At 38.1% G+C, this 24614-nt stretch overlaps 1 protein-coding gene and 1 long non-coding RNA gene across 3 annotated transcripts; both read left to right on the forward strand.

Moving 5' to 3' along the window:
• Window positions 1-5201: 5201 nt before the first annotated feature.
• On the forward strand, window positions 5202-13523 carry LOC112702777 (ubiquitin-activating enzyme E1 1). Of its 2 annotated transcripts, none has more exons than XM_025753956.3 (7): window positions 5202-5498; window positions 5803-6245; window positions 8197-8414; window positions 9877-10671; window positions 10962-11830; window positions 11953-12385; window positions 12670-13523. In XM_025753956.3, the coding sequence occupies exons 2-7, from the start codon at window positions 5816-5818 to the stop codon at window positions 13264-13266; spliced, it is 3342 nt and encodes a 1113-aa protein (XP_025609741.1). In that variant the 5' UTR covers window positions 5202-5498; window positions 5803-5815; the 3' UTR covers window positions 13267-13523. The 2 variants fall into 2 exon arrangements, with proteins under 2 accessions (XP_025609741.1, XP_025609740.1); XM_025753955.3 differs by having other exon boundaries at window positions 5272-5498; window positions 5800-6245.
• Window positions 13524-15777: 2254 nt separating this feature from the next.
• LOC140174211 (uncharacterized) lies at window positions 15778-16293 on the forward strand. The gene is made up of 3 exons (XR_011863447.1): window positions 15778-15942; window positions 16041-16095; window positions 16177-16293. It is a non-coding gene; the product is annotated as an uncharacterized lncRNA (long non-coding RNA).
• The last annotated feature ends 8321 nt before the right edge of the window (window positions 16294-24614 follow it).

The raw sequence follows: 24614 nt of genomic DNA on the forward strand, positions 1-24614 counted from the left end.
GGGAGAATGAAGGTTTAGATAGCAGACGCGCTCATCCGCATCAGGGAGCACGAGCTCATATCGTCCCTCCTCTTCACCGCCACCACAAATTGCCCCTTGATCGCGGAGCCGTTGGAGATCGCCCTCCGTCATCCGCGACGGAACGCCCCACACATCGCTGGTCACCCAACCATAGCGATTGGGGACGCCCCTGGAAGGGGCAATGGGGGCACCCACACCCTCATTTCTCCGACGCTGCATACCTAAAACAGGGAGGAGCGCCACCATCAGCCCACCAACTCGACACAATTACGAAAAATAAAACCTAAACACCACTACAAAGCAAAGCAGAAAGTGGCGGTGCTCAGCCCCTTCCCCAAACCCAAAACGCCAAACACAGCAAAGACAAAAACAGGAACAGGCACACAAACAAACATATGGAAGAAACAGCAGAAAAGAAAAAACCAACCTGGTAAAAGCAGAAGAAAACTTGAAGAAACACAGGGAAATGAGCAGGAGCAGAAACAGCACCAGAAAGCAAAATCCACTAAGCAGTTTTTCCTCAGAAATGGGAGAAGTTCTCTTTCAAAAGAAAAACGGACGAGGGAAATAGAAGCCAAAACGAAATGGTTTCAAAAAGACGAAAGGACACAACTGACCCTGGACATAATAAAAATAGTAGGGGCAAAAAGGAGAAAAACACCTCCTCAATAAACACCCCCCTCGGAAAAGCAAACTAATCAATTACGCCTCAAAAAACGCAACAGGCGCAGCAGGCACGGAAAGGTCACGTCAAAGACCAAAATACGGTCAGGACAAATCCTTTACCAAACGAAATCAAGAAACCGACCTCGTCACTAAACGAACACTCGAACGGCACCGAAGACACGATGAGAGAACATCTCAAAACTCTCAGCGAGAAACCGACCTCACTCGCTCTCCCGCTGCGGGGGCAACTGTTACGGATCCGGCCCCGGACCCATGACCAAAGCCCGAACCTGGCTTACCGGGTCAACCCATCTCATCTTTCTAGAAGGCCCCGAATCGGCCCTCTAGATCTTCTAACTAACTTTCGAATTCAAACATCTCCCTTATCTTAAGCAAATAAGATAAGATAAGATTATCACCATCACCTATAAAGGGAGGACCCAGGTCCCTCCAGGTAATCATTCATTCCTCACACCTTATACCTCTTAGATCCATTCTGACTTGAGCGTCGGAGTGTCTTTGCAGGTACCTCCCCTCCGCTCCATCTGGGCCATCCAACGTCCGATCCAACTCGCAGGTTCCCGATCCTCCTCAACACATATCAGAAGCATTCTGTACACTATATATCTAAGTATTTTTTCATCCAAGTAGACCCAACATCAACAAAAATCACTTTCATTAAAAGAGCATGATTACACGCACATTTCTTCTTCTTTTCACACTTATTTACGCATAGAACTTCTTTTTCTTTTTCTTCTTCTCACGCTCGTTTACGCATGGAGCGTCTTCTTCTTCTTCACGTTCTTCCTCCTCATCCTCCTTCTTCTTTTTCGCGTTCCTTCCTCATTCTTTTGTTGTTGCTGCTGCTGTATTTTTTTCTTTCATTTCCTTCTTCTCTCCCTGGTGAAGAAGCAATAGAAGGTGAGGAGGAAGAGTTTTTTTGAATTGTGCAGAATAGAAATAAAGCGAAATTATATTTAGAATGAATCAAAATTATATTTAGAATGAACCAAAATTATATTCAGAATAAACCTAAAATTAAATTCATAATGTAAACTAGTTTCAAAACAAGTACAAACTAAATGCACCTTATTTAAATCTAGAATGAATCGAAATTACTTAATGATTGCGACACACAAACTTAATTCGAAAACAAACACATAAACAAAATTGAATCATGAACAAAAATACATTCAAATCCATCAAGTGATTTTGCAACATTATGTGTTTCTTCTTTTTTGTTTGATTAGATGTACAAAACAAGAAAAATAAGAACATGATGAGAAGTTTTAAAGAATTTTTTCTTCTTATTTCTTCTTTTTTGTTTGATTTTTCTTCTCTTTTTCTTGGTTATATTCCTCTCAAGATAGTGAAACAAGAAGAATTATAACAAAATAATTCACTTAGAAATGAACCGAAATTATATTTAGAAATAAACAAAAATTACATTCAGAACGTAAACTCGTTTCAAAACAAGCACATACCAAGTGCACCTTATTTAAATCTAGGATGAATTGAAATTATTTAATGATTGTGACGCACAAACTCAATTCGAAAACAAGCACACACACAAAAATTGAATCATGAACAAAAAATGAGAAAAGAATAAGAAAGAGGAGGAGGAGGAGGTGGTGGTGGTGGTGATAACGATGGTAACAAAAGTAAAAAATAAAAAAAAGAGGAGAAGAAGGAGGAGGAAAAGAAGAAGAAGGAGGAGATATGCGTGAATTTGAAACAAGAAGCATCATGGGAAAAGAGGAAAAACGGAAAAAAGAAGCGCGTGACTCTAAATTATTTGGATAAATTTAGGAGTAATTCTAAATTTATCCAAATAATTTAGAGTCACGCGTTTTTTTCCGTTTTCTTCCCTCTTGCGCTTCTTCTTCTTCACTATGGATGCTACGTCTTCTTCTTCTTCTTAATATTTTTCAATTTTGTTACCATCGTCACCAACAACACCTTTTCCTCTTCTTCCTCCTCCTCCTATTGGAATTTCGTCTCCTCTTTCACTTTCATCATCATCATCATCATCATCATCATCATCATCATCATCATCATCATCATCATCATCATCATCATCATCATCATCATTGTCTTCTTCTAATACGTATCATCGTTATCGTTATCATCGAACTCGAATTTATATAATGGATACTTTTTGCTTCATTTGGTATTATACAATGGTTTTGTTTTGAGCTAATTTTTGGTTCATTCGAGATGCAAGTGTTTTTGAACTCGAATTTATATAATGGATAATTTTCGGTTTATTTGGTATTATACAATGATTTCATTTTGATAATGAAGGTTGTAGAAGGTTTAGAGAAGGGTGGTTGAATCAATGGCCTTCTTTTACTTTAATAAAATAACCTTTTAATTTCAAACTTTAAATCTGAATCTGTTTAAACTCAGCAGCAAAAAAATGATGAGACAATTTTATGTTGTCTCATGAATATCAGAAAACAAAACAAAGAAGGGAAGAGAAAAAGTTGACACCATCATGTATCCTAATTCAGTTGCCTTGTGCAATGTAACCTACATCCAGTCTCTACCACAACAGTGGTGAAATTTCCACTATAGTCAAAGTATTACATACACAATTCCACAAGATTGACACAATCCTTTCTCTCTCAAACTCTAACCTAACTTGACTTGGCTATGCTAATACCTAACTTTTTATTCTCAGTGCTAACTTAACTAAGAAAGGGGTACCTCACTGGTACTAATACAAGACACAAGAAACAACCTAAAGAAATCTGAAATCACTCTAGACTTTTCACTCAAGTGTATCACTCAACCTTTTATCACTCATAGGCTTTTTCTTGATTCCTCTCTTTCTGCCTTTTACTACTCAAGAAATTACAGAAAGATATACATAGAAAATGAAATACAAACGGTAAGAACATAAAGGAGATTAATGTTTCAACAGCCTCTGATGCTATGTGTTGAACCGGGTTGGCAAACACTAATCAAGTTCTTCATCTTGGCGGAATGCTTCTTTCTCTAGATAGCACTGTCCAAAACGTTAAACCTTCTCAGGAAGCTCTCTTTGAAATTCAAACTCTGGTTCTTTCTCTTTACTCTCAGAAGCATGAAAAATTTTCTTTTGTATCTCCTTCCATGTTGTTGAATTGCTTCCTCCCAAGTCAACTCCTCGAACTGTGTGCTTCACCAACTTTTTCTTTCACTATTTTTAATTAATCCTTAAATTAGGAGTTTTGAATATGACCCCTTTTGCTTGACTGAAAGCCTTAGGTAAGCAGAGAAAAAGTTGTTCAATGATAAACCCATATCTAAACCCTTGAGCTACCACTTTGTCCCCAAGAAACAATTTTGGCCTTTGATTCACAACAGTGATTATCAGAAATCACTTTCTTCATTTATCCCAAATTGGAGTAGCAGAGAGTTTGAGAAGAATGGAAGAAAGTAAGATGCATGCAAAGGAAAATAAATCACCTTTAATTTCTGACTTAGCCTAAGATGGTTGGATTTGGGTGATTAGACCTTAACCTTTTGTATTAAGCTTTCTGTTTCTTTCTTCTTTAATGAAATGTGCAGGGAACGAAGCTTTTTCTCTCTTTTCTCTGTATCTGACCGAAAGGAAAAAGTGAACGTTGGCTTTGGAGGGTATCACCGTGGAGGGATCAAATTGAGTAAGCAACTCAGGCTTGGGTTTGCTTCTTACTATTCAGCCCAAGTAATTTCTTTTGTTTTACCATATTTAGGCTTTGTTGGTTAGAGATCCACTACAACACTTTTTTTATTTCCTTTTAATTGGGTTGTTGATTCTTTGGCCTGCAACACTTAATCAAACACAATCAAAACTAATTGGGTAATTAACCCAATAAAATAATATTTGTTATCATCAATTATAATTAGTTAATTTCTTAACTTAACAGATAATATTTTTAGTTCATTCAGGACGCATGCGTTTCTGAAATTGAATTTATATAATGGACCATTTTCGGTTCATTTGGTATTATACAATGGTTTCGTTTTGATAATATTTTCGGTTCATTCGATCACCACAGAGAATTAGAATCAATAAAAATGTTAGCAAAATGTTGGTATTGTTGGTGATGACGACAATAATGATGGAGGAAGAAGAAGAAAAGGAAGGAGGAGATCAAAGAAATTTAAATAAAAAAGAAATAGGAGGAGGAGATGGATGTGGTGGTGACAATGACGATAATAAGAAAAAGATGAAAAAGAAAAAAAAATAGGAGGAGGAGAATAAAAAAGAAAAGAAAGACGAAGTCGTGCAGTGTAAACTAAATGACTTATATGAATTTGGATATAAAATTGTTTGAACGTCTAACAGAATTTTAAATTTAGATGCTAAAAATTATTTAGATGTGAAGAATAACTCATAAATGTATGTATATAAATTTGACTTGGTTAAAAAAATTTAGTTAACTAATATTTTTATTTTATTTTTATTTTTATCTAAGTTTAATAGTAAAAATGTATGTGAGTTTTCATGATGTTTAATAGTTTCAGGTAAGAAATTTTCGCATATGGAGGCAAAACCACCACCTGTCTATCAGAACCCTAGCGAAACATATTTCTTAAATTATTTTCTATTGGAACCAAAGGTCCAAAATGCCCCTAACCACTTCACCTCTTCTTATACAAACCCCCACTGCCCCTTATACACGCACCTGTTCTCCATCATTCCTAAAAGCAAAACCCTCAAAAATACAGAACCTAACAAAAACGCAATCGCATCTCTACAAAAATTCCTACCTCCGATTCTCACCTTCACATCACAGATTCCATTCTTCTCTTCTTCTGCTTCTCCCAAGTTCCAACTGGTACGTTCCTTCATCTTCCTTTCATTCCATTTCCACACTCGAAATCTTCCATTTTCATTTTTTATTTGCTTGCTTCATTGCTTTGCATTCGAATCAAGATGCGACCCTTATTAGGGTTTTGGCTCTTAGCGTTGTTGCCTCTGATAATATCGTACTTCACCTCGCGAGATCTTCTCGCCGATCATATTATTTCTAACTCGTTTGATTTTTCCCTCTTTGTGAAAATCGCCATCGTCGTTGTTGTTTTCGTTGCTGGTGCTGTTGCCCTTATGGTGCGATTTCGGTGTGGACGCGCTTGTAGCAGATTACTGCACTATATGCTTCCAAGAAAGAGACCTAGCGAAGGAGAGGTTGTAGAAGAAGGGACTGAAAACAATAACAACAGCAGCAACAACAGCGGAAGCAACAGCGGCGGCGGCGTTGTAGGTGGTGGTGCTGCTGCGGCCTCATTTCACAAGAAGTGCCGGATCGGGAGCCTAACTGCCTGCTCGCCCTCTGGTGCTGCCGAGGATTCGGCGGTGAACAACACTGACCGGAGCAGAGACGACAAGAACAGCGGCAGCAGCAACAACAGCATAAGCGTCGAAGGAGGACCGTCAGATATGGCTTTGGGAGATTCCAACCCGCCGGAGATCGATGAGGATCTCCATAGCCGTCAGCTTGCGGTGTACGGACGCGAGACCATGAGGAAGCTCGTTGGTTCCAATGTCCTTGTTTCAGGGATGCAGGGTCTTGGCGTTGATATCGGTAATTGTTACTTTCAGATTTGAGCGATCTATCAATTCGATTTGCTCTGATGTTGTTGCTTGTTGAGTGAATGTTTAGTGCCTATTTTGTTGTGTTTGCAAACTTAATACTTGATCTTGATTTTGTCTGAATAGATTTTAGTGAAATGTGATTTTGAAGTGAAGTTAGGAACCCTCTATTTGAGAAGATTTGACAAAATTAAAGTTTTTGGTATAGCACCCAACACCATGGTTCGACAGCAGAATCAATGTCAAATGACAAATGAAACTCAAAACCAAATATGATAAGAGTATATCATTCTTGAACTATTAAACTTATGTGAGAGCAATCCTAACATCCTTCTATACTTGCTATTGGATTATCAGATGTTTGCTGTTCAAGATGGTTATATATACGATGAATGGAGTTTGTTGTTAAATTCTTCAGGGTTTTAGTAGACTGCTATTGAATTGGTTGTAAACTTGTAATCGTAAACTCACAAATACTAAAATGATTTTATACGAATATACAATGACCTAGGGGGCAGCATGCACTATACTAGCAATGGTTTTTGTTGCTTTTAGTGCTCTCTAATTAAAAGGAAAGATTGATGCATTTGCTAAATTTGGTGATCTGGTCTCTGGTCTCCATTATTGGCCAGAAATTAATATATGCAGTGAGATTGTGAGTCATGGGCATGTAGGCTTGGGCTGGTAAAGTTTTTAGAAAATAGCACAAGTTCTTCGTTTTGTGTTTGGTACTAAAAATGATCATGTGCTTTTAGCCTTTTACTTGTTGCTTTTAAACGTTCAGGGTGCTTTTGAAAACACCGAAGGAGATGCTTTACAAAGTTAGCTTGTGCTTATCAAAATTATAAAGTCTAATATAACTTCATATATTAATAAATATCTAAATATATTCTTATATTTATGTTTATTATGGTATTTTTAAATTTAAAAGTTGTTTTACCAAACACAATTATTGCATGTACTTGTTAGTTATTGAAAACCATTTTTATTATGATTTTCCAAACATAGGCGTTACAACTTATAGGAAGCTAACTTTCAAAACCAGTTTTGACAAGCTATTTTCGAAAAGTAAGAGCTTTAACAAACCGGCCTTGGGGAGTGCATTTTACCAATGCACCGGGTATGTGTTGGGTATTTTTTTTATTTGCATAAAAATATGTTTTGGGTATGTATTGGGTGCGACTTGGCATTTTTTTAGTTCAAATTGGTTCAAAGTTATGCCGTTTTGAGTAAATTTTATCTATTTTTCATTTCGAAACTACTTTGATGTGCAGTTTAAGAATTCAAGTTGACCATTTAGGCTCTTTTTTAATTTAAGATCAACTAAATTTGATATAAAACATAATTTATTAGTTGAAAATTATCATTTATTTTTAGAAGTTTGTGAAATTTACATATATTTTTAAATTTACATATATTTCTATATGTACTGATGTACCCCTTTTTTCCTCCGTAAAATTTTCAAGATCCTGTACCATATTCACACCGGGTATTGGTACCGTACCCGTATTCATGCAACTTAGACTGGCCCATAATATGTTGTTCATGCTGAATTAGTTCACTGAAATTGGTTGTTAGTTTCTCAAATTCAGTACTACAAGGTTAGTATTTTAAACTTAAGTTGTTCATGTGTTTTCTTATTGTTGTGTTGTTATTAAGCGTCATTTCCTTCCCTTGTTTTGGAAACCTTGTTGCTGCAGAGTAGATATGGCATAGAATTTTAGATTTTTGACTCAAGACAGTTTACTAATATGTAATGCAATTTTGAACTGTGATATTTGTTTTTTAAATTGGTTGGTTGATCATTTTGGGATATAATTACAGATACCAAATAGTTCCAGTTCTGCAATATTTTTTTTTTCCATTTTCTTATTCTATTTAAGTTTTTTTGTTGTGATATAGATTCTATTTGTGCTAGCTCTGATGAAATTTACTACCTGCAGCGAAGAATCTCATTCTTGCTGGTGTCAAATCCGTGACTTTGCATGATGAAGGGAATGTGGAGTTATGGGATTTGTCCAGTAATTTTGTGTTTTCTGAGAATGATATTGGCAAGAACAGGGCAGAGGCTTCTGTTGCTAAGCTGCAGGAACTCAACAATGCTGTCCTTGTTCGAACCTTGACAACTACGTTGACGAGAGAACAACTTTCTGATTTCCAGGTAACTCTATTTGCATTCTACAAGTTATAACGTTCTTTCTAATTTAAACATCATTCCAAAAAGGAATATATATCTATATATATGCTACATGTGAAGTTATTATAATTTGTAATTTCTCCTGCTTGAATATGTCCAGGGAATTATGGAAAGGATTTATCTTGTGCATACTTTAGTTATGAAGGATAATAAATAATCTTGTATTTGTCTGCGTCTATTTATCTATTTGAATGTCTTGCTATTTTGTATGGATCTATATTAACTTAAAGACCTGATGCTTAATAATTAGCAAATGAAGGGAGTTAATTACTGTAAATGGGAGGTTAGTAGTTTACATTTCACATGGTATTTTCTTGACATATTTTTGTCTGGCATCACAAATGCTCAAAGTTATTTTCTAATACACTAATTGTTCTAACTATAATGAAGCACTTGACTATTTTTGCTGACTTTACTGCCATGCTTTTGTAATAACAGACTAGTCTTATTCATAAAGGTATACGAGTATTTTAATATTGGATATTGGACATGCATTTTTGTGAATTAAATGTGAATATTACCTGCTTGATATATAAATTTTGAGCAGGTTGTATAGCTGCTTTGCTGCCACAATTCTTGTATGCTGACTTATTTCTTATGCTCGAACTTAAAATGTAGAGGATTTCTCTAACCACGTACTTGAAAATGTGGTGTATGTAACTATGTATATGGATATAGTAGTTAGTGTTGATATGGTAGTTGTGATCCTGTATTGCTTTCCGCTATGTGATATTTAAGTATTGCTAATAACATGATTGGAGACAACTAATTGTGTAGACTTTTCCTTGTTCATCACAAGATGTTCCTTAGATTGATTGATATATGTACTGAAAGCGAAGTAAAACTAAATAGCATTACATTATTGTAATTGTAAATAGTAATACCATGTGAGAGGAGTTTGAAATTATCTACTGTTTTAGTAATACTTGTCCTTATGAGTCATGAATATTATGATGCTTAAGGCTGCGCTTGGAAGAGAAACTGAGACTCACATCGAGACTAAATTAAGTATGTGTATTATGTTTGGTGTAAAATATACAAGACTGAGTTATGTCTTAGTATCGTGTTTGGTTCAAGATTAATATGGATATGAAATGAGAATATTTACTAAAATATCTTTGGTTATTAAGAAAATGTTGTTGAAGTTTTAGTTCCCGTCCCCAAAAATTCCAGTTCCTTGTGTCATCACTTTTTGGGGGTACGGGACTGAAATTGTGTCTGAATCTGAAATTTTAGTTCCAGTCTCTAGCCACTATACACAGTCCTGAGTCCTAGTCTCTTAGTCCCTGTTCTAGTCTCTGAAAACAAACACTACCCAAGTGATATCCAACATAGATAGAGACTCTTAGTTAAGGGTTTGATTTAATGTAAAAGTTTTCTTATTGTTTGGATGAATTGACATTTGTGTTTATTGACTGCTATGTAGGCGGTTGTTTTCACTGAAACCAGTCTTGAGAAAGCTGTTGAGTTCAATGATTACTGCCACAACCATCAGCCTGCCATTGCTTTTATTAAAACTGAAGTTAGAGGCCTCTTTGGATCTGTGTTTTGTGATTTTGGGCCTGAGTTCACTGTTACTGATGTTGATGGAAATGATCCCCATACTGGTATAATTGCATCCATCAGTAATGACAACCCAGCTCTGGTATCTTGTGTTGATGATGAGAGGCTCGAGTTTCAGGATGGAGATTTGGTTGTATTTTCTGAAGTTCATGGTATGACAGAGTTGAATGATGGAAAACCAAGGAAGATTAAAAATGCTAGAGCATATTCATTTACTCTTGAAGAAGACACCACAAAATATGGTACATATGAGAAAGGTGGTATTGTCACACAGGTCAAACAACCAAAGGTGTTGAACTTTAAACCACTAAGGGAAGCACTTCGTGATCCTGGTGATTTTCTTCTGAGTGACTTTTCCAAGTTTGATCGCCCGCCGCTCCTGCATTTGGCATTCCAGGCCTTGGATAAGTTTGTCTCTGATGTAGGTCGCTTTCCTGTTGCTGGTTCAGAGGATGATGCTCAGAAACTTGTATCTATTGCTAGTGATATTAATGGTAGCTTAGGTGATGGACGGTTGAACGATGTGAATCCAAAACTTCTGCGGCAATTTGCCTTTGGTGCTAGGGCAGTGTTGAACCCAATGGCTGCAATGTTTGGTGGAATTGTGGGACAAGAGGTTGTGAAGGCATGCTCTGGAAAATTTCATCCACTTTATCAGGTAAATATTTTTTTGTTGTTAATACTTTTTCTTTGGATGCGGCCCTTCCCCGAACCTTGCATTGACATGGGATGCTTGCTCACTCCAGTTTGTTAGTTGGTTGGTCTGTGTCAAGTCTACTGTTTTAGTTAATATCCTATTGTTCTTGGACCTTCTATTTCTTTAATAACTACATAGGCATAATTCAGGATTTGGATCAAGCAATCTGTGTCTGATAATGAACCTAAAGAAAAACAACTCTATGGTCCTGATTGTTTTATGTGATTTTAATGTATGTTCCTCCTATGCAGTTTTTCTACTTCGACTCAGTTGAATCACTTCCTACAGAACCACTGGATCCCAATGATTTTAGACCAATAAACAGTCGTTATGATGCCCAGATTTCAGTATTTGGACAAAAGTTACAGAAGAAGTTAGAGGATGCTAAAGTGTTTGTTGTTGGATCTGGTGCATTGGGATGTGAATTTTTGAAAAATCTTGCCCTTATGGGAGTTTCTTGCGGAAGTCAAGGAAAGCTGACAGTTACTGATGATGATGTCATAGAGAAGAGTAACCTAAGCAGGCAGTTCCTCTTCCGTGATTGGAATATTGGCCAGGCTAAGTCTACAGTTGCTGCTTCAGCTGCTGCATCAATAAATCCATGTCTGAATATTGAAGCTCTACAAAATCGAGTTGGTCCTGAAACTGAAAATGTGTTCCATGATGCATTTTGGGAGAATATGAGTGTTGTGATTAATGCATTAGACAACGTGAATGCTAGATTGTATGTCGATCAGAGGTGCTTGTATTTCCAGAAGCCTCTTCTCGAGTCTGGAACTCTTGGAGCCAAATGCAATACACAGATGGTCATTCCCCACCTAACAGAAAACTATGGCGCTTCAAGAGATCCGCCCGAGAAACAGGCACCAATGTGTACTGTACACTCATTTCCACACAACATTGATCACTGCTTGACATGGGCTCGATCAGAATTTGAGGGTTTGCTTGAGAAAACACCTGCTGAGGTAAATGCATATTTGTCTAATCCAAGTGAATATACCAATGCAATGAGGAATGCTGGGGATGCTCAAGCAAGGGACAACTTGGAGCGTGTTCTTGAGTGCTTGGACAAAGAGAAGTGTGACACTTTTGAAGATTGTATTACTTGGGCCAGACTAAAGTATGTTTTCCTTGATAATATAGAATAGTATATGCTTTTCTGTTACCTGTAGCAATGTTTTATTGGGAACATATGGTATTTTTCTTAATCTCCTATATTAAGACATGGTTTCTTTTTCCCAGGTTTGAAGATTATTTTGCTAACCGAGTGAAGCAGTTAATTTATACTTTCCCTGAAGATGCTTCAACCAGTACTGGAGCTCCTTTCTGGTCTGCACCTAAACGATTCCCTCATCCACTTCAGTTCTCATCCTCTGATATTGGTCATCTTCAGTTTGTAATGGCAGCTTCCATACTTAGAGCAGAAACATTTGGTATACCAATCCCAGACTGGGTGAAGAACCCTAAAAAATTGGCTGAAGCTGTTGATAGCGTGATAGTACCTGACTTCCAGCCCAAGAAAGATGCAAAAATAGTGACAGACGAGAAGGCCACTACTCTTTCCACCGCTTCTATAGATGATGCAGCTGTTATCAATGATCTAATCACCAAGCTAGAAAGGTGCCGGGCAAATCTATCATCAGAGTTCAGGATGAGGCCAATTCAGTTTGAAAAGGTATTTTTTTTTGTCATTTTGGTTTTTGATTTGACTGGGTTTTTTCCCCATGATTCTGGATATAGCTTTCCCTTTTCTCTTGTATTTTGTGATCTGAATTAAGTTTTTGGATTCATGGAGGTTGAGTTTGTATTTGTATTTGCTGGGAATAGGATGTTTTGGTTCATGAATAAATGAGATCTTCCTTCTTTTTTCTTTTTGGATTTTTAAATTTCAATCGATTTTCAACTCTACTTTTTTTTTAAATATAAAGAAAGATTTACATTTTTACTGCAAAATTGCAGGATGATGATACAAACTACCATATGGACATGATTGCTGGCCTAGCAAACATGAGGGCACGGAATTACAGCATTCCCGAGGTTGACAAACTTAAGGCAAAGTTTATTGCTGGCCGAATCATTCCAGCAATTGCAACCTCGACTGCCTTGGCCACTGGTCTTGTGTGCCTGGAGCTGTACAAAGTCTTGGATGGAGGACACAAAGTTGAGGACTACCGAAACACATTTGCCAACTTAGCTCTGCCCCTCTTTTCCATGGCTGAACCAGTTCCTCCAAAGGTCATCAAGCATCAAGATATGAGTTGGACAGTTTGGGACAGGTGGATATTGAAAGACAATCCTACTCTCAGAGAGCTCCTTGACTGGCTGAAGGCAAAAGGCTTGAATGCTTATAGCATTTCGTGTGGTAGCTGTCTGCTCTATAATAGCATGTTCCCTAGGCACAAAGATCGAATGGACAAGAGGATGGTGGATCTTGCAGAGGAAGTGGCCAAGGTGGAGATCCCTTCATACCGTCGTCACTTGGACGTTGTTGTGGCCTGTGAGGATGACGATGATAATGACATTGACATCCCTCAGATATCTATTTATTTCCGTTAGGCTCTTTTCATCCATCAGGTGTCTCAGACTTGACTACTGTTAGAAGGGAAAAAAAGGACAGAATGCTTGACTCTGCTGTTCCATATTCATAATGGCTACATGCATGTTGACATTGTTCTCCATAGAACAGTTCATATATGAATTGATAAGGAACGAACTTTCTTTGTACGTCATTTTGTTTGGTGTTTCTTGATTTTTTGTGCCTTTGTTTCTTGAGATGGTGATATGATGGCATGCCATGACTTTATCTTGTGCAACTCATCCCTTTTATCGTATGTTTGCCATACATCTAGCATCTAGGCTAACAGGTTTTTAATGGCAGAAACGTGCTTAATTACGTTGGTTATGGCATAAGTAATTGCAGAAAGATTCTCCATTTTATCAGCACTATTCTTTCGAATGAAAAATATTATCGATGAAAACAAATGGACTTTGCCTGTTGAATTCGAACAACGTCTGCAATCCTCGAATGGATTAATATCCCTATGACCATCTTTTGATCCAAGTCCTCTTTGCCCGGAAAACTAGCTCATATTCTTGCAAATATTACATCATAGTTCCTGTTTTCTTTACCTTTATCAGAGGACTCGAGGTGTTCTTGGTGTACACCGGTTGGAAGCACAAATGCTTGTAGAATTCTCTCTAATTAGGAAATGAGTCATGCTATTCTTACCCATTGGAACTGGTTTAGGGACTTAGGTCCTTTAGGATATGTTTGGAGTGGAATGGAGACCAAAGAAAATTTTATGGGCTTCTATTCTTTGAAATAAAAAAATTATGATTGAATTAAAAGGTTTTTAAAGGAATTGATTCCTTGAACAAAAAAAAAAAAAATAATAATAATAATAAAGGAATTGATTCCATCTAATTTGATGAAATCAACTATTTTTCCTAATTTGATGAATCAATTATTTATCCAATGTAGTGGAAAAATTACTCTTATGGGCGATTCCGTTAATCCCTTTTCCCTACCACTTCCTTCCTTTGCTTCTGTCAATCCTTAGATAGCCTCACCAACGCTACATTTTCGTAGTCCTGAAATATCGAAGAAGACTTGGCAAAGCACCATTCTACCTCAATACCAAGTCCTTAACTAGATGACTAGATCAACAAATTATTGGAAAAGACTTCGACATGAATTGCTACATCCAATTTATCAAATGGGGAAGGGCTTGGAACTTAGTTTATTGAATTTCTTATTGATGATGTCCTTGTTCAATGTACTTTGTTTGTTTCCAATTATTATTTTGTGGACCGCGGGGTTAGAGTAGGAGGATTTCTATTTTTCGCTTGTTTGAACGAGTTTTTTTTTTTAATTATTTAAGAGACATATATCTTTGAAAAATTAATAATAATAATTTGATGTTTAGATATTTTATTTAAAAATATCTTTTTGATTATTAATTATGTTATGGTATAATAATATAAAAGTATTTTTTGTTTATTTATTATGTTAAAATTTTTTTTTCTAAAATAGAAAAGGTCTTGTTTAGAAAGATGAATATATTTTTTTCTCAAAAATGATTTTAAATTTTAAATTTTTTAATTATTTTACGTAAAATAATTTAGCAAACATATTAGAAAAGAGATTTTTTTTCGACAATTTAATGACATTCAAATATACACTTTAACCATAAACATTATTTTTAATGCATATTATTTTCAAGTATACAAGTTGTTGTTATTATTATTATTATTATTATTATTATTATTATTATTATTATTATTATTATTATTATTATTATTATATCTAAAGAAAGGTTAATCCTAATTTATGAGAATTCGTTCCAAACAAATGAAGAAAACGAACTCCTCCCCAATGTATTGTTGGACAGTTGGATTCAACACGACAAGTCAATAGTGTGATCCCATTTTTTATGATGGTGATAGGGGTTGGCCCCCTATTATGTATATGACCTTTGGATGTATTTTTCTTCATAACCGTGTCTCACGTTTTTTCCAAATAATGTTAAGTGACCTATAGTCCTATACCACCACAACGTTCATTGATTTCCTACTCCTAGCTAGTATCGTAATATTTCTCTAGATTTTTTACTAAATTCTTACATTGATTTTGGCTGAGGTTGTAATACCCGGTCTAACCGAAATTAATTAAATAATGAGTTAAGTAGGAGCGAATATGGTTGGAAGATTTGGCGATTGGAATTTGATGATTTCAATGTGATATTTGGATTCAGTGAATTTTTCCGAGTCGGAAGACATAGTTTCCTGCGTAAAAGCGCGCAGTGGAATTTTGACCGGCAGTACCGGCTGAGACCTGTCTGGTACTGCAGCTGAGAAAATTGATTATGAGTAAATAAGATTAAGAAATGAGGAATTATAATTAGGGGAGGTAGAAATATTTGAAGTGCGATTTAGAGCGCTAATCTTAAAGGTTTTGGTCCAAAATTGGGCCAACGGACAAAAATAAGTGAACCGGGCCTAAGTGGGCCCAAGACCCAACATATATAAACATTAGTTATGAGCATTTCAGCTCATTTTACCCTAAAAAGAAGGGTTGGGGCGCTGAATTAAGAAGAGAGAAAAAAAGAGAGAAAACCTAACTCTTTTTGATCTTCAAACCACCATAACTTGAGCTACGGAGCTCCGATTGACGAGCCGTTTGCGGCCACGCGTCGCTCTTCTCATCCTCTACAATTCTATCTAGGTTTTGTGGTGAGTATTCCATTCATCTCTGCCCAGTTTTCGATATTCTCCACTGTTACACGTTTTTGGGTGGTTAGTGTTGAAATCTTGTGATTTTGGGTGTTTAGGGATACTCCAACATGGATTCCAAGTGGGTTCTATCCCTACTTCATATGGGCTGAGGTAAGAAGTGCTCAAACCCTTGTGATTTGTCATTTTTATGAGCCCTAGGTTGATGTATGTATGTGATATTGGTTATGTTAGTGTATTTGATGATCTTGGTGCACAATTGGGAGATTGGTGTTGCTTGAGGAGCTTTGGTGAGACTTGGGACTAAGGTTGGTGGAGACTTCTAAAGAAGAGGCTCAATTGATTTGGCTACAAGAGGTACGGTTTAAGTTTCATTTAAGTACCGTGTGGTGTGATGAGAATTCCTAGGCTAGATTCCCCTAGGATTAAGTTTGGATTGTGTAAATGGTTGGTGCTAATATGCATAGTTGGTATGTAATGTGAATTGATGATTGGGTTGAGAATTGTGTGGCCTTGTATACTTGGTGTATTGAAAATTTGATATATTGGGTAATGAGTATTGATTTGTGGTTTATGCATTTAAATTGTGAAATTGGGCCGGAGGCCGTGAATTTTGGGCCAGAGGCCGAAAAGAGGTAAGTAAGGTAAGTTGATGTGTGCATTGTATGATGACACAAGTGATTGGATGAATTTTAGATAATGAATATATGAATGATTGGGTTGGTTATTGAATAATGAGGTTTGAGGAGTTGAAGTGTGGAAATTGGTAATTTTGGGTGAAATTGTATAGATGAGGTATGTTTGGTTTTGGTTGAGGTATGTTATGTGGTCATATATGTGATCATGATTATTGATGCCTTGATGGTATGATAATGCATGAGAGATATGTATGTTGTGATATATGTTTGAGGAATGATTGAGGTTGATTTGGGGATGAAACCACGTGATAGTGAGTATGATATTGATCATGTATAATGATGGTTGAATCGAAATAGTATTGTTGGAAATTGGGATGAGGAAGGATGTATGACATGTTGATGTGTTTGTAATTTAGCCATTGGTTTGAAATGGGTAAAAATGGTTATATGGCGGTTTTGTGAATTGTGGTAATGTGTCAATGTGTGAGTCGAGGAGGCTTGACGTTGAATTTGATACATTTCAATTGATTTCAAAGAAAAGGGATGAAATTGGCATGTTTTGATTGATTTTGAAAAGGGTTGGAAATGGTTTGTTTTGAAATGGCACTTTGTGGTTTTTATGAAAAATATGGTTTTTGGGCATACTTTGGTGAGACATAACTTGGACTACGAATCTCTGTTTTGCGCCAAATCTGTTTAGAAATGAAATAGGATCCGGGATGTCCATGCCGTTTGAAGAACGGATGAAAAATGATTTAAAATGAGGAAGTTATGTCCATTGGAAGATTGGGGTCTAAATCTGTGAATTCTGCAGTTTTTAACTTAGAAAATTTTTAGCAGAATAACCCTTTGCGCGTGGGCGCACTTGGCGCGTACGCGCCGATCTTCCAGAAAGCGCCATCCACGCGTGCGCGTGATGTGCGCGGGCGCGCCGATAGTGCTGCACCCAATGCCCAGCCATTTTCCAGAGAGTTGTGCCAGAACTGTGCCAGCTTTGTGCCTGGGGCACGAGAGTATCCACGCGTACGCGTGGTTGACGCGTGCGCGTCGATTTGGTAAATTTTTAATCCACGCGTTAGCGTGCATGACGCTTGTGCGTCGATGAGTTTTTAAGGCCATCCACGCATGCGCGTGGAGTACGCGTACGCGTGGCATTGTTTTCATGCCAAAGTTGATATTTGAGTTTTAAAAGTCAAATCTCATACTTCTAAGCCTCCGATCTCACCACTTATATCTTAAATCGTTATGATATGCCTAGCTATGAGGGAAGGAGTTAGGGGATGTGGTAACTTGCGAGTGAAGCAAGGGAAAAGTTATGATCAATGATGATCAACGATGATTATATGAGATATGGAGGATGACGGTAGGAGTACCGTGTATGCCATGAGCCGAAGGGCTATATCTATTGATAAATGGCTGGTTTTTGATTGAACCATGAGCCGGATGATTGAGTTATTGCCGGGTCACGGCAAAGCCATTATTGATTATGGTTGAGTATAAATGCATATATGATTAATGAATGAATGTGTTAAATGGATAATAGTGGAAGATGTTGAAATGTGATGTGTAACCCCGGGTAGTAGGCAGTGGCGTTGTCCACTTGCTCCGGGTATGAGACGAAAAAGGATGTTTATGATAAATGAGTTAATTATGGAGTTTTGAATGAATGTATTTGTGATACCTGGGTAGTAGTAAGGGTTGTGGTTCGTCCCACTTGCTCCAGGTTAATGTTTGAGATTTGATAACAATGAGGATTGATAATATGAATTGAGATTGAATGAATATATGCTTAAGATACCTGGGCAGTAGCAAGGGTTGTGGTTCGTCCCGCTTGCTCCGGGTTAATGCTTAAGATACCTGGGCAGTAGCAAGGGTTGTGGTTCGTCCCGCTTGCTCCGGGATTGTGACACCTGGGTAGTAGCGGCAGTAGTGGTGAATCCACTCGCTCCAGGTTGAGCTGTTAAACACCCGCCTGGGTAGTAGCCGCAGTAGTGGTTGTTCCACTGGCTCTGGGCTGAGCGGGTAGTAGCAAGGGGGTTGTAGCTCAAACCTACTTGCTCCGCAAGGGGTGTTTCTGTCCATGGTTAGCTACCAGGACGTGTCGGGTTGGCTATATAACCGACAGATGATATCATCAGCCATAGGGCAGGCATAAATCATTTGCATATGTTTGAATTGTTTGGGTTTGCCTATTTGTTTTGGATTTCTATATCATACATGCTATGTTACCTGATTATGTGCTACTTGTTCTACTTGTACCTTATTTGTGTATTACTTGTCTGTATTGCTTGTGTTTGTACAACTGAGAGATCCCTCATGTTGGTGTCGGTGGATGTTGAGGGCTGTTCTTGATGAGATGAATTGATGATGCGATAGCATGATGATGATGATTTTTGGAATGAGATAATTTGAGCCCCCTGGGTAGACGCAGTGATGTGATTTCACTAGCTCCAGGCGAGGGTATGATGTATTGATATAGAGTTGCTGAGACAGAACAACTGGTGATGGTTTTGCTTATGATTCTGAGTCTGATTCGTGTAAGAATCAGCGAGTTGGGAAACATGTGTAACATGAACTAGATTTAGTATCCCCTTACGACAGATGCCTATTCATGGATTAGTGAGAATCTAGGCTGGATACTTGGAGAAAAGGAGTTTAGGATGCTTAGTGAGTTTTTATTGCAGTGCATTGTATTTATTTGGCACTTTTACCGTACTGGGAACCCGTGGGCCCGGGGTTCTCATTCCGTATATATCTCTTGTTTTTCAGATACAGGTTCAGGTGCTCAGAAGTGAGCTGCGGTTCGTCTGAGAAACGGCGAAGATATTTATTTTCTCTACTTTGTGTTTTCCTTAGAATCTCTCCACCTTTGTCTTGAAAAGATTATATTATGTGTTGAACTCTTTTGGAACATGCCTATAGAGGCTCTTATGTTTCCTTTGGGAGAGATTAGGATGTACTGTTGTCAGTTACTTTCATATTGTACCCTAGCCGGCCTAAACTTCGCGGGTCGCGACTAGTGGCTATTTACTTATATTATATATATCTATTTGTTATCTATCTCTTAATCTCCTTTGTGCCTTGTCCATATATCGCTTTCGGCTTCACGTTTTATCTTTTCGTTGTCGAAACGTGAGTGATACGTCTTCGCGATTTTATTTCTACTCCTTTCAGGCTTCTCGATTAATACTCCTTTCGAAATTACCTATGTTTATATATTTAAAAATCCACCTGAGAGTCGTACCACCGTAATATCATTGACTTATGACTCGAGCATAAGGATTTGAATATTAGGGTGTTACATTATGGTATTAGAGCAGTTCGTCCTCGTGAGCCTGAGGGATGGAACTGCTTATGCTTCAATGCATACTCTGAGTTTGTGCCTGTGCTAGTTAGGGTATCTAACTGATACATCTAGCATGAAGTCCATGAGTGTACCTTTGGTACTTTGAAGCACTATACTTCCGATATTGAGACTGATCAACTTGATATCGATTGTTTGGTGTGTATAGGAACCAGATGGCGCCTCGTGGACCCGGTCGGGGACGTGAGAGAGATCGTTCTAGTACACAGGAACCGGAAATCAACTCGAATAACCCGGTAAACCTTATGGCGGCATTGGAGAATATGGCTGCTGCTATGCAGGCCACTGCGGAGGCCCTTGGGCAACAGATAAACAATAATGGCAATGGCGGAAGGGAAGCTCAGGGTCCGATGACACTGGCAACTTTCTTAAAGGTTAATCCACCTAAGTTCAAGGGAACCACCAATCCGACTGAAGCTGATACTTGGTTTCAGGCCATGGAGCGAGCACTGCAAGCGCAGTTGGTGCCTGAAGAGCAGCGTGTTGAATTTGCTACCTATCTGCTCATGGGGGAAGCATCGCATTGGTGGCAAGGGGCTCGACGTCTCCTGCAACAGGGGAATGATCCTATCACCTGGGATGCCTTCCAGGTGGAATTCTATAAGAAGTACTTTCCAAATTCCGCCAGGACATCCAAGGAATTGGAGTTACTACAGTTGAAGCAAGGTGCTATGTCCGTATCTGAGTATACAGACAAATTTGAGGAGCTATTTAGGTTTTCCCGCATATGTCAGGGAGCTCCGGGAGACTTCGAGGAATGGAAATGCATTAAGTATGAAGGAGGGCTCCAGAGCGACATCTTGAGTTCAGTGGGACCAATGGAGGTCCGAACTTTTTCAGAGTTGGTGAATAAGAGCAGACTTGCTGAAGAGTGTGTGAAAAGGAGGGTTGTAGAGGAAGGAAGTCATAGAGAGCACAACCAAGGATTCGCACCAAGGGGTCAAGAGTTTAAGAGAAGAGGATACCCACAACGTTTTCCTCAAAGGCGAAATGACCTTGCGACGAGTGAGGAGTCCCAAAGAAACAGTAAGGGAAAACGGGCAGCGGCTGCTTCTGATGTTTCGAGCTGTCAGAGGTGTGGAAGTCATCACCCAAATAGGCCGTGCCGATTGGGGTCAGGCGTATGTTACAAGTGCGGGTTACCAGGGCATGTATCAAGAAATTGCCAACAAGGAGAGAGTCAGGATGCGGGCCGATTGCGGCAGTAAGATTGAGGTAATTTCAATAATCGAGCTTAAATGATAGTGTGTGATTTTATAATACCGCCTGTACAGTAAAAACTCGGAATGCCGAGCTTAATATTAGACTGAGAAGCAAACCAGATGGTCCGAGTAAGGAATTGCCTTAATACAAATGGATAAATGCCTCTGATGTAAATGATTTTCTGTTAAGAATGATGTGTTGTATTTGTTATATAGTTGGTTAATTTCTGGATTTTTGGTGAAACGGATTGAACCCGCAACTTTTAGTTCCTTTGATTTAAATAGATAAGGGATGGTCCTAAAGGATGGATTTGGAAACATTGATTTGAAATTTCAGTCATGCTAAGTTGTGGTTGAGTACTTGAGGGAATAAGTGATGGAACTAATACTTGGCGAGAAATCAAAGTGGCATAGCGGAAACTTGCTAAAGCGTACTAGCATAGTATGGTAATAATAAGGAAAAGTGGGGTATGATTAGAAATGCCTTATGCTTTGAGTACTTAAAAGTTTAGTGAGCTTATACAGATAATGATTCTAGATAATTGGAATTAATTGTGGCTATGAGCCTTGATGGTTCTGAAACGGATGAGAAAATTATCAACGATGCGTAACCGGATTTAGATGAGGATTGAGTGCAAGTTGTCGTGTTCGAGAGATGAGTGCTATGATGTTTGGTCATGGTGACCTTGGACTTAGATCAAGATTTGTAATGATCAGTTTCAGAGGAATCGTTTGGAAACCTTTAAATTGCAATACTGATGCGGTACTGAGATTGGTTTGAAGGAACCCGTGACGGGTGGTAAACTCCAATTTTTGGGGAGGTGCTGTTGAAATTTTTCCCAAGAATTTGAAGGAGTGTTGGTTATGTTTTTGAAAATGATTTTTGATCAGAGTAACTTCAACAAAAGAAATGCGTCTCGAAAGCTTTTATAGATTATTAAAGGAAAGCGGATTCTTAAGAGTTTGTCAGCTTGTTAGTCCAAACTCGTTGAATTCTAAAAACGAAGAAAGCTTTGATTGATTATAGTGATGTGGGATGATGGCTATGATTAACGAAGATGGCAATATTATTGATGACATGATTTGAGATTTAATAGGGTGTGGGTTGATGAGACGATAAAAGTAAGGAACGAGGCTGTTGGTCGGTGTTGAACGAATGACCGAGACCCTTGAAGATAGAAAAATCAGAGCGCGGTAGCGGAAGCGCGCAGAGTAAAAGGACATTGGAACTGTTATCTGTTGAATATAAAGGCAGACTACGCTCGCGTACTCGTAGTGATGGATGAAATTTTCGAGGGCGAAAATTTCTGTTAGGGGGGTAGAATGTAATACCCGGTCTAACCGAAATTAATTAAATAATGAGTTAAGTAGGAGTGAATATGGTTGGAAGATTTGGCGATTGGAATTTGATGATTTCAATGTGATATTTGGATTCAGTGAATTTTTCCGAGTTGGAAGACATAGTTTCCTGCGTAAAAGCGCGCAGTGGAATTTTGACCGGCAGTACCGGCTGAGACCTGTCTGGTACTGCAGCTGAGAAAATTGATTATGAGTAAATAAGATTAAGAAATGAGGAATTATAATTAGGGGAGGTAGAAATATTTGAAGTGCGATTTAGAGCGCTAATCTTAAAGGTTTTGGTCCAAAATTGGGCCAACGGACAAAAATAAGTGAACCGGGCCTAAGTGGGCCCAAGACCCAACATATATAAACATTAGTTATGAGCATTTCAGCTCATTTTACCCTAAAAAGAAGGGTTGGGGCGCTGAATTAAGAAGAGAGAAGAAAAGAGAGAAAACCTAACTCTCTTTGATCTTCAAACCACCATAACTTGAGCTACGGAGCTCCGATTGACGAGCCGTTTGCGGCCACGCGTCGCTCTTCTCATCCTCTACAATTCTATCTAGGCTTTGTGGTGAGTATTCCATTCATCTCTGCCCAGATTTCGATATTCTCCACTGTTACACGTTTTTGGGTGGTTAGTGTTGAAATCTTGTGATTTTGGGTGTTTAGGGATACTCCAACATGGATTCCAAGTGGGTTCTATCCCTACTTCATATGGGCTGAGGTAAGAAGTGCTCAAACCCTTGTGATTTGTCATTTTTATGAGCCCTAGGTTGATGTATGTATGTGATATTGGTTATGTTAGTGTATTTGATGATCTTGGTGCACAATTGGGAGATTGGTGTTGCTAGAGGAGCTTTGGTGAGGCTTGGGACTAAGGTTGGTGGAGACTTCTAAAGAAGAGGCTCAATTGATTTGGCTACAAGAGGTACGGTTTAAGTTTCATTTAAGTACCGTGTGGTGTGATGAGAATTCCTAGGCTAGATGCCCCTAGGATTAAGTTTGGATTGTGTAAATGGTTGGTGCTAATATGCATAGTTGGTATGTAATGTGAATTGATGATTGGGTTGAGAATTGTGTGGCCTTGTATGCTTGGTGTATTGAAAATTTGATATATTGGGTAATGAGTATTGATTTGTAATTTATGCATTTAAATTGTGAAATTGGGCCGGAGGCCGTGAATTTTGGGCCAGAGGCCGAAAAGAGGTAAGTAAGGTAAGTTGATGTGTGCATTGTATGATGACACAAGTGATTGGATGAATTTCAGATAATGAATATATGAATGATTGGGTTGGTTATTGAATAATGAGGTTTGAGGAGTTGAAGTGTGGAAATTGGTAATTTTGGGTGAAATTGTATAGATGAGGTATGTTTGGTTTTGGTTGAGGTATGTTATGTGGTCATATATGTGATCATGATTATTGATGCCTTGATGGTATGATAATGCATGAGAGATATGTATGTTGTGATATATGTTTGAGGAATGATTGAGGTTGATTTGGGGATGAAACCGCGTGATAGTGAGTATGATATTGATCATGTATAATGATGGTTGAATCGAAATAGTATTGTTGGAAATTGGGATGAGGAAGGATGTATGACATGTTGATGTGTTTGTAATTTAGCCATTGGTTTGAAATGGGTAAAAATGGTTATATGGCGGTTTTGTGAATTGTGGTAATGTGTCAATGTGTGAGTCGAGGAGGCTTGACGTTGAATTTGATACATTTCAATTGATTTCAAAGAAAAGGGATGAAATTGGCATGTTTTGATTGATTTTGAAAAGGGTTGGAAATGGTTTGTTTTGAAATGGCACTTTGTGGTTTTTATGAAAAATATGGTTTTTGGGCATACTTTGGTGAGACATAACTTGGACTACGGATCTCTGTTTTACGCCAAATCTATTTAGAAATGAAATGGGATCCGGGATGTCCATGCCGTTCGAAGAACGGATGAAAAATGATTTAAAATGAGGAAGTTATGTCCATTGGAAGATTGGGGTCTAAATCTGTGAATTCTGCAGAATTTAACTTAGAAAATTTTTAGCAGAATAACCCCTTGCGCGTGGGCGCACTTGGCGCATACGCGCCGATCTTCCAGAAAGCGCCATCCACGCGTGCGCGT

Source organism: Arachis hypogaea, chromosome 7 (genome assembly GCF_003086295.3).
Source record: "Arachis hypogaea cultivar Tifrunner chromosome 7, arahy.Tifrunner.gnm2.J5K5, whole genome shotgun sequence".
Taxonomy (NCBI): Eukaryota; Viridiplantae; Streptophyta; class Magnoliopsida; order Fabales; family Fabaceae; genus Arachis; species Arachis hypogaea.

Bases quoted from the DNA above. Each gene is read 5' to 3' on its own strand.
- LOC112702777 (XM_025753955.3), top strand. From the start codon at position 5,287: ATGCCCCTAACCACTTCACCTCTTCTTATACAAACCCCCACTGCCCCT. The intron at 8,415-9,876 runs GTAACTCTATTT...ACTGCTATGTAG, and splicing joins AACAACTTTCTGATTTCCAG to GCGGTTGTTTTCACTGAAAC. The intron at 11,831-11,952 runs GTATGTTTTCCT...TCTTTTTCCCAG, and splicing joins ATTACTTGGGCCAGACTAAA to GTTTGAAGATTATTTTGCTA.